Here is a 9,689-nt window from a genome sequence, read left to right as displayed (position 1 = left end):
GGTAGAGGCAGAAGAATTGTTCTGAGTTTGAGAACATCCAGGGCTACACAGAAAGTACCAGATCAAATCGGGTATGGTGGCACTCACCTTTAATCCCAGCACTTGGGAGGCAGAGGCAGGCGGATCTCTGTGAGTTTGAGGCCAGCCTGGTCTACAGTTCCCGGACAGCCAAGGCTAGCAGAGAGACCCTGTCTCAAAAAATCAAAATAAATAAAATCAAACAAACAAAAGTCAAGAGAAGGTCCGCAATGATGGCAGATGTCTGGTTTGGGAAGGACATAAAATCCTGCCCCTCAAGTGGGAAATGAGAGACTGTCTTCCAATATCTTTTATCCCATACACAAACCGCACAACACACAATTGAGCGCATACACACGCACCCTGCTTACCCAGTGAATGTGTAGACCTCTAAAGCAAATTTCTGCAGCAGGCTTGTCTTGGTGGAATTGGACAGGATGAGGACCACATTCATGTGGCCTGGCCTCAGGCGTACCAAGTTGCTGGTGTATGTCACATCTGTGAGTTCAGTTACTTCTACAAAGCCTTTTTTAGGAATCTTGCTGTGGAGAAATACAGAGGAGTTAGAGACTATCAGGGCGGGGGAGTGGAAACCAGTGGAAGCCAGGCATGGTAGCGCATGCTGCAATCCTAGCGGCTAGGCAGAAGAGGCAGGATGAGAGGCAAGCCTCAACTGTGTGCTGAGTCCGAGGACAGCCTGGGCTGAGAACGAACATTCAAACTCCTCCATAAGCCTGAACAAAACAAGACCAGTGGAGCACAATGCCTCCCGGTTAGTCGGTGCTGACTCTGCCCTGCTGGCTGCACAGGGTGGCCCTGCTCCACGGGTGGCCTGGCTCGCAGCAGCCCTTTTCATGGAACTTTTCAAATGGCGCAAAGGCAGCTGTATGTCAGAGTGAAGGAGGCCACAAATGTTCAGTCTGTTGTTAACTTAGACTGATTCTTTCCTGGGGACATCAGCAGTTATGAATCATGGGGACAGGCTACCCCCAGCTTCTGGCTCATTTACCACCTCCCTTGGGCCAGATAGGTCTCCTATCTCTTCCTGTTTCCATTACGGATGCTGGGATGGTGAATCTGAAATCACACGGCACTCAGTCTGTCAGTCCTGTATCTACATGTGTGAACCATGGGCAGCAGTGACTTTTTCCCTTATTCGGGATGTCTGGGAAAGGGCCAAAGAGACTGCTCAGGGGTTACGAGTGTGCACTACTGTTCTTCCAGAGGCTTCATAACAGTCTCCAACTCCAGCTCTAGGGGATCTGATATTTCTGGTCCCTAAGGGTACAAACCTAAACACACCCTACCCCGCCCCCCCCCCCCACAGCCACAGAATGCCTGAGAATAAGAATGGTTTGGATTTTTAGAGTCCCCCTCCCATTTTATAAGATGTGCAAACATGCAATGGGGTACAAGAGATGGTCAAAACATGACATCTACGTCCGTGCATACACCTTAGCCTGAAGTTGGTCTGATTCCCCGACGAGGCACAGAACTGTTTTCTTCTTTTCTGAGATGAGATCACAATATATAAAGCCACTATATAAAACTCACAGTGATTTGCCTGCCTCTGCCTCCCAGGTGCTGGAATTAAAGGTGTGCGCCACCGTGACTGGCTGCCACAGAACACTCTATGTGTAGCCTTATGCTGCTGGCCACTGAGTTTCACACTTTGGGTTATTTCAGAGTTGCTTGGTGAGAGCACTTGTCTAGCTCACGTTTGATCCCCAGCACTGCGACCCTCTCCTGACCCTCTACACTACCCATCCTACACACTCTTTGAAACCAAAGGCAAGCGTGTGGGTGTATGGGAAGAACCTGCTGTTTTCTTTGGTGAAAGTTGGCTCAGTCTTCCCGGCCTTCTCAGGGACCTCTTCTTTATCTGGAGGCTGTGACTCTCGTTCTTCATTTGAGTCGCTAAAGAATGAAAACAGAAGTTATCTTTCTTTCTTTCTTTCTTTCTTTCTTTCTTTCTTTCTTTCTTTTTTTAGGGGTATAAATGACCATGGCAGACTGGGGCTCCCACTGATAGTCCCTAGACTTACCTGAAAGCCTGGACAATGACAGTGCCAAAGAGTATGAAGAGGGCCGAGAAGATGAGGGACAGCAGCGGCATCATCTCTCGCCTGAAAGCAAAGGCACAGTCGCTGTCTCAGGAGGAAAGTCCCAGACCAAAAGCCTTTCACCAGGAAATACAACCACAGGGCCGGCTGTTTCTGGGGTGTGTGTGTGTGTGGGGGGACTGCCTTCTGGAAGGTGGCTTTAGACTATGTCTAAAACATTCTGCAGGAGACGAAGAACTTAAATTGTACACAGGGAAGGACTTTCTGCCACCGAGGTATCTATTGGTGGCTACAGAGTCTGTTCAGTGATGTCAGTCTACCTGACTCTTCTGGGGCCAGAATGAGCAATGTGACTCAGATAGAATAGAGGGTATCGGGGGCTGGAGAGATGGCTCAGAGGTTAAGAGCATTGACTGCTCTTCTAGAGGTTATGAGTTCAATTCCCAGCAACCACATGGTGGTTCACAACCATCTACAAAGAGATCCAATGCCCTCTTGTGGTGTGCAGGCAAACATACAGGCAGAACACTATATATGATAAATAATAAATAAATGATAAATAAATAAATCTTAAAAAAAAGAACAGGGGGTGTCACAGTGAGCTTCAGTTGTCAACTTGACATAAACTAGAGTCACCTGGAAAGAGGGAATCTCAGCAGGAGAGCTGCCTCCATTAGGCTGGACTGTGGGTGTGCCTTGAATACTAATTGACAGGGGAGGGCCCAGCCCGCAGTGGGTGGTGCCACTCACGGGCAAGCAGACCTGGCCAGTGTAAGAAAAATAGCTGAGCAAGCCAGTAAGCAGTGTTCCTCTGTGGTCTCAGCTGTAGCTCCTGCCTTCGCTCATAAGCCAAAATAAGCTGTTTTCTCCCCAAGTTTGTTTGGGTCATGGATGGACATATCTGTGAATGTACACACTGGGCTCTACGTGTCAGGCCCTGTTCTGAGTGGCAGACATGCCGTGAAGAGAAGACCAATATCAGTTCTGCTGACAGGGAGGACAGCTGGGGTGGTCCTTCCTCCCCAGCAAGAGGTACCAGTCAGTAAATATTAAAAAGCAAAGCAAGAAAAAGGAAACTGGGGCTAGAGAGATGGTTCAGAGGTTAAGAGCACTGGCTGCTCTTCCTGAGGCACTGAGTTCAATTCCCAGCAACCACATGGTGGATCACAACCATCTATAATGAGATCTGGTGCCCTCTTCTGGCATGTGGGCATACATGGAAGCAGAATGTTGCATACATAATAAATATATAAATAAATAAATCTTAAAAAAAAAATAAAAGGAAAAGGAAACTGTCACTGGGAACCCCAGAGGCTCCTACCAGTTACTGTGGAGTAGGCTCTCCCACCAGTCCGAGAGGGCATCAGAAGCAGAGTAGAGCCAGCGGAGAAGAAACACCTGCCAGAGAGGAAATAGGCAGTGGTCAGGACCTGGCCCAGAGGGAGGCCCCACACTTCCACAACATAGTGCTTCTTTGGATCCCTGCTCTGTCCACCCTGTCCCTCCTGATGGCCCATCTTTCCCAACCGAGATGCTCACAGGGGCAAGTTCATCGGCCAGGTCAGGAAGGACAGCTTCAGAGGAGAGAAAGGCCGGATCTTTCCGAAGCTGGTCAAGATAACCCAAAAGGATGAACTTGTCGCTCTCACTGCCCGTCCAGGGGTCTTCCAGGGTTTTAAATACCACCCTTCCCGCCGTGTTTCGCCTCTCCAAGATGGACACCTGGGAGAAAAGGAGAACAATCTGGAGTCTCAAGAGCATCAGGATAGAATGATACCCAAAATCCCAACCCCTGGGAGGCTGAAGCAGGAGGGTCGAGAATTTAGCCCAGTCTGGACTTACACATCTAGATCTTATACATAAAAAAAAAAAAATGTAAGCTGCACTTGCCAGTGTTTTTTTGTTTGTTTTTTCCAAGGCGGGGTTTCTCTTGTGTAGCCCTGTCAGCTCTGGAAATCATTCTGTAGACCAGGCTGGCCTTGAACTCAAGAGTTCTGCCTGCCTCTGCCTCTTGAGTGCTGGGGTTAAAGGCACGTGCCTGTACTTTTTTCCAGAGGCGGACAAAGGGTCTCACAGGTCAGCACTTAAGCAAAAACGCAAACACTGATATGTTTATGGTATTTGTTTTTTTTTATAATTTATTTAAATTTATTTTATGTACACTGTTATGAAGGTGTCAGATTCCCTGGAACTGGATTAATAGACAGTTCTGAGCTGCTATGTGGGTATTGGGAGTTGAACCCTGGTCCTCTGGAAGAGCAGTCAGTGCTCTTAACTGCTGAGCCACCTGTCCAGCCCCGTGTTTACAGTAATTTGTAAGAGACCCTGCGCTCTGACCAGAGACACCGTTACTTTTCGAATTCACTACGCTCTTGTGAGGAAACCCCTTGACTCGCTTGTCTCTATCTCACAGCATCCCCGACTAAACTGCAGCAGGCAGGGAGCCAGGGCCTTGCGCACGTCAGATGGCACTTTACCAACCGAACCACATCCTTAGTGCAGTAACTAATATTGTTTGAGATGAGCTCTCATTATGTTGCCTGGGTTGGCCTCAATTTCCCAGGCTCAAGATATCTCAAACTTTGGTCTTCTTACAATAGTTTAATTAATTTTTGCTTGTTTAGAAAATTTATTCATGGGACTGGAGAGATGGCTCAGCAGTTAAGAGCACTGGCTGCTCTTCCAGAGGTCCTGAGTTCAATTCCCAGCAACCACATGGTGGCTCACAACCATCTGTAATGAGATCTGGTGCCCTCTTCTGGCCTATAGCATACATGCAGACAGAACACTGTATTCATAATAAATAATCTTTAAAAAAAAAAATCTATTCATAGAATGGGAGAGGTGGCCTACCCCGGGGAAGAACACACCAATTGGTTGTGCAGTGCCCAACAGTCAGCCCTGAAAACATAATATAAAGGTAGTATTATGCGAACTGGTCATATTTAGGAATATATGTATATACAAATATACGTGCAATAGCAACCCAATTTTTAAAAGGCCATGGATTTGAAGCAGAGTGGCAAGGGGTATATGAAAGGGTTTGGAGGGAGGAAAAGGAAGGGAGAAATGTAATTAAATAGGCTCAAAGTAGTATAAAAATATATTTATTATTTTTATGTGTATGTGTATGTGCCTATATGAGTTTATGTGTATCATGTGCGTTCAGGAACCCTCAGAGACCAGAAGAACACACCAGAGCCCCTGAACTGGAATTACAGGTAATTGTGAGCCTCCATGTGGGTGCTGGAAATAGAACCCAGGTCTTCTCCGAGAACATCCGGTATTCTTTTTTAAAAAAAAAAAGACTTTATTATTAATTATGTATGCAGGGTTCTTCCTGCATGTATGCCTTCAGGTCAGAAGAAAGCACCAGATCTCATTACTGATGGTTGTGAGCCACCATGTGGTTGCTGGGAATTGAACTCAGGACCTCTGGAAAAACAGTCAGTGCTCTTAACTTCTGAGCCATCTCCCAGCTCCAGCCAGTATTCTTATCCATGGACCTACCTCCCAGTCTAATTTTTGCTTGTTTTATTTTTTTAAATTTTTTTTGAAACAGGATCTCAAATTTTGTTATCCTGCCTCTACCTCCTGAGTGCTAGGATTACAGGCACATCCCCGCTGCACCTGGCAAGAGTAATGGTTCTTAAGGTGACTTTCCAAAGCCTCTGTCAAAATTCTAAACCTTTTTTCTTTCAACAGATTTTGTAGGGCAGCACCTGACACAATGTTACAGTTAAGGAACCTTGGCTTTGCAGAGAGCATTTCTATGACAACCGAATGACAACAGAGAAGGTGGTCATTTCTTTCCTTTCCGGGTGCTGGGATGAAACCCAGGCTCTCGCACATTCAGGCAAACACTCTATCACCAAACTCCAATCCTCACTCCAGAAAGAACCATAAGCTTCTGGGATGTGTGTGTGTGTGATGATGCCAGCAGAGCAAGTGAGGACGGAGAGGTTTCCAAGCATGCTAGCAGGGGCCTGAGAGTTGGACAACAGGGCCTCTAGAGTTCTACACTTCCACACCTGACCCTAGGAAAAGTTGTGGGAAAAGGCTGACACACCTCAACCTTCCCTCATGGCAAGTGGCCAAGATGGCTCAGCTGGGATGGTGCCAGACCAGAGGAAGGCTGCTTTCCAGGGAGGACTGGGGCCCACATGGGGATGTGGCTAAGTGAAAGATGAAGGTTTGATTAAGACTCCAGTCTGGTCTCAGAGGTTTCCAGTAGTTTGCACTCTGTATTCAGCACTCCCAAGACAGGAGGGATGTGGGTAAGGGTTGGGGGGGGCCTGGCTTACCCCTGACTGTCCTTGGAACATCTCGCTGTCTGGTAGCAATGTGCTGGCAAACTCCTGCTGCCGGCTGCTGTAGACATGCACGAACCGCACCGTGTCTTGAGTGTTTGCCAATGCGAATGACAGGAAGGCTTCAAAGGGTTTGCTTGGCTTGCTAGCCTCGGCGGTCAGCAAAACCACACAGTACCTGCACAGGAACAAGAGAGAAGGTCCTAGAACCAATCTCTGGGCAGGGTCAGTCCTGGCAAGGGCTGCTAAGGAAAGAGGAGACCTGTCTATGTGAGGAAGTTTTCAGAAGCCGTATGTCCTGTTCTCCTCTCCCATGAAGGGCTGGCTGAATCTATCTTAGGGCAGAGGTGACCAAACCTCCTTCTGAAGGGGCTGCCTCTGCAAGGTTCTGATGGGAGCCTAGCGTTCATTTATTCATTCTCCGAACATTTACTGAGCTTGCAGGCAACATCCCTACCTTGTTCTAGTGGGGAAAACAGACACCAGACACATGGACACACACATAATAAGCACTGGTAAGTGCAGTGAGAAAAAGAGGGCAGAAGAGGCTGGTATGGGGCGGAAGTCACGCTCATGCAGACCAGGAAATGCCACCTGATGTTTGAGCAGCCTTGAATGAAGTGCTGTGGGAGAGGAAAAGAGGGTGGAGCAACTTGATGTGGCCTGGGTTTGGAGAGATTAATGGTAGATGTGTGGAGAACAGAGAGAAGAATAAGGGAACGGATGGGAACAGAGACCCTATGGGACATGTGGGAGCCTGCTCAAGAGTGGCCATGATAAAATAATGAGATGCCAGGCAGATGAAAATGTATGTGTCTGGGGGCGCGTGGATCAATTCTCTCCTTCCGTCACATGATCTGAGAGCAAACCCAGGTGGTCAGGCCTGACAGCCAGTGCCTGTACCTGCGGAGTCATCCTGCTGGTCCTCAGATACCTGCTAGATAGGGTGGCCCATGCTAACATTTCAGCATGGGTACCCTGGACTCAGGCACCTCACCCATCATAGTTTAACTGCCCTGCAGGAAGACACCACTGCTCCCTCCCACTTCAGCGAGAGAGAGAGAGAGCCCAGAGTTCGTACTTCCTCTGTCGGTGAGACCGCTTCACAGGGCAGAGTTCATGGAAGAGCCTCTGGCTGGTGAGTCGGGCTGCCAGCAGGTACTTGTTCTGGGCGATGAAGTCCTCAATGACCTGCTTCTTCAGCCCTCGAGCCTGGAGAAACACCAACAGGCACTCAGTTTTCACACTGCCAATGGGCTTTACTCACAAGCTATGAAGACCCTGCCTACGGCAACATCACCAGGCAAGAAACGTGTGGAGAAGAAACCCTGTCTCGAAAAAAAAAAAAAAAAAAAAAAAAAAAAAAAAAAAAAAAAAAAAAAGAAACGTGTGGAGATGATGGATAACTCAGGTGGAGGTGATGATACAGCTAGGTCATGCTCAGGGGAAAATCAAGAGGTTTCTACTACGTGACTGCATACCATTTACGCCAACAGCTCGGAGAAGTCAATCATTTGAATTTTTACACTAATATATTTCCATTCAGGATCTATATCAAACTTAACAATTCAAAATAAATCCTAGGACTAGGGAGGTGGCTCACTGGTAGAATACTGGTCAAATGTGCACAAATATGTTCCTCAAGATAGACAAAATGAAACAAAATACCCAAACAGTGGCAGCTCTTATTCTTTTTTTGAGACAGGGTCTTACTATCCACCTTGGCTGGCCTGGAATTTGCTATGTAGACAAATGGCCTCCAAGTCACAAAGATCCATCTGTCTGCCTCTGGGCTAGAATTAAATCAATGTGCCGCTCTGCCCATCCCCCACTCCCCACTGAGGGTCTCCTGTAGCCCAGGCTGGAACCCAGCTCGTTATGTAGCTGAGGATAACCATGGACTGCTGATCCTCCCGTCTACCTTCCTAGTGCTGGGATCTCAGGCACACACTTTGTGTGGTGCCAGGATGGATGCCGTGGGGCTTCGTGTGCTCTAGAAAAGCAATCCCACTCAGTGACATCCCAGCCCTCTGCACACTTACTAAGAATGAAGAGGCAGACCACAAAACTGCACACTGATCACTCTGTCGTGTGGTTTAGAAGACAGACACAACACAGGAGCAGCGAAACCGCCACCAGCCTCAGGTGACCACAGTGTACCTAGCAAACGCTAACGACAGATGACTGACTGACTACCGACACATTTGCAAAGCTGCTGGATGATACAAAGTCAGTACTGAGAACCAACTGTGTTCCTTCTATCAGCAGAGAGAAAGTGTAACAGATGCTGTCTCACAAGGATGAAGAAAGGTGAACTGACAGGTAGATTCTGGGTCAGTGAGAGGGCTCAGTGGGTAAGGGGGCTTGCTGCCAAGCCTTACGAACTGAGTTTGATTCCCCAAACCCACAGGGTGGAAGGAAAGAACTGACTTCCACAAGCTGTTCTATGACCTCCACACATACCTGAGTATGAACAGATACACAAAAATAAATAAATATAAATTTAAAAAAGGTTTTAATCTTCAAAAACCAACCACTCACTGACACACTCACAACCTTCCATGCTATATCTGTTGCCCTCCTACCTCTTTAAAGAATTTTGAGATGGGTGTTAAGTAACTCAGGCTGGCCTGGAATTCCCTAGGTGAGGATGTCCTTGAGCTTCCTTCCTCTTGCTTCTACCTCCTGAGTGCTGGGATCACAGGCTGGCACTACCCTGCCTGGCCTATACAGTGTTGGGGTCCAATCTGGGGCTCTGTGTCTGCCAGGCAAGCACCTAACAAGCTACCTAAGCTACTGCAACAGAACCCTTCTACTGCCACCTACATTAGCTCTGAATTCTCATTTTCTCCGCCTCCAAAGTGCTGAGATTTTAACCACTGCCATCCAGCCCAGCTTTCTCCTGTCTTTCCTAAGCTGTCCCTGTCCACCTGTGTAAGGGTCAGCTCCACCAGTCTTTGCTAGAGACAGCTCTAATTCAGCATACCTAAGATGAACTCATTCTCTCTGGTCCCTATCAGCCATTTCCCATCTGGGTCTGTCCCACAGAGCGACCTTCCTGATTTCCAGTGTGGCACACTGCTTTCCTACAAGACTGGAGATCGCCTTTAGGTCTATCCACCCCGACTGAAGCATGTTAGGTACAGTCTAACAGCTCTGGATGCCCAGCCAGCACCACATTCACCACACAGCAGGCAAGAGAGAATGTGTGCTGAGCAAACAAAACATCCTCTTTTAAGGTGGGTGGTGATGGCACACACCTTTAATCCAGCACTTGGGAAGCAGAGGCAGGAGGATC

General features: G+C 47.8%; 1 protein-coding gene across 1 annotated transcript in view; it reads right to left on the bottom strand.

The window, feature by feature from the left end:
- Nucleotides 1-9,689, bottom strand: part of Dnajc16 (DnaJ heat shock protein family (Hsp40) member C16) — a 29,565-nt gene that overhangs the window by 3,939 nt on the left and 15,937 nt on the right. Inside the window, exons 8-14 of the mRNA XM_050152111.1 lie at nucleotides 7,473-7,603; nucleotides 6,386-6,569; nucleotides 3,621-3,803; nucleotides 3,403-3,479; nucleotides 2,064-2,144; nucleotides 1,837-1,935; nucleotides 390-560 (exon numbers count right to left, since the gene is read on the bottom strand). Of these exons, the coding sequence (XP_050008068.1) occupies nucleotides 390-560; nucleotides 1,837-1,935; nucleotides 2,064-2,144; nucleotides 3,403-3,479; nucleotides 3,621-3,803; nucleotides 6,386-6,569; nucleotides 7,473-7,603 (926 nt within the window). The remainder of the gene's footprint in view (nucleotides 1-389; nucleotides 561-1,836; nucleotides 1,936-2,063; nucleotides 2,145-3,402; nucleotides 3,480-3,620; nucleotides 3,804-6,385; nucleotides 6,570-7,472; nucleotides 7,604-9,689) is intronic.

Source organism: Alexandromys fortis, unplaced genomic scaffold (assembly GCF_014885135.2).
Source record: "Alexandromys fortis isolate MF-2015 unplaced genomic scaffold, M_Fortis_MF-2015_v1.1 scaffold_26, whole genome shotgun sequence".
In the NCBI taxonomy this organism is placed as follows: Eukaryota; Metazoa; Chordata; class Mammalia; order Rodentia; family Cricetidae; genus Alexandromys; species Alexandromys fortis.
Note: the sequence above shows the minus strand (reverse complement) of the source record. Positions and strands in the feature narration are given on the sequence as shown.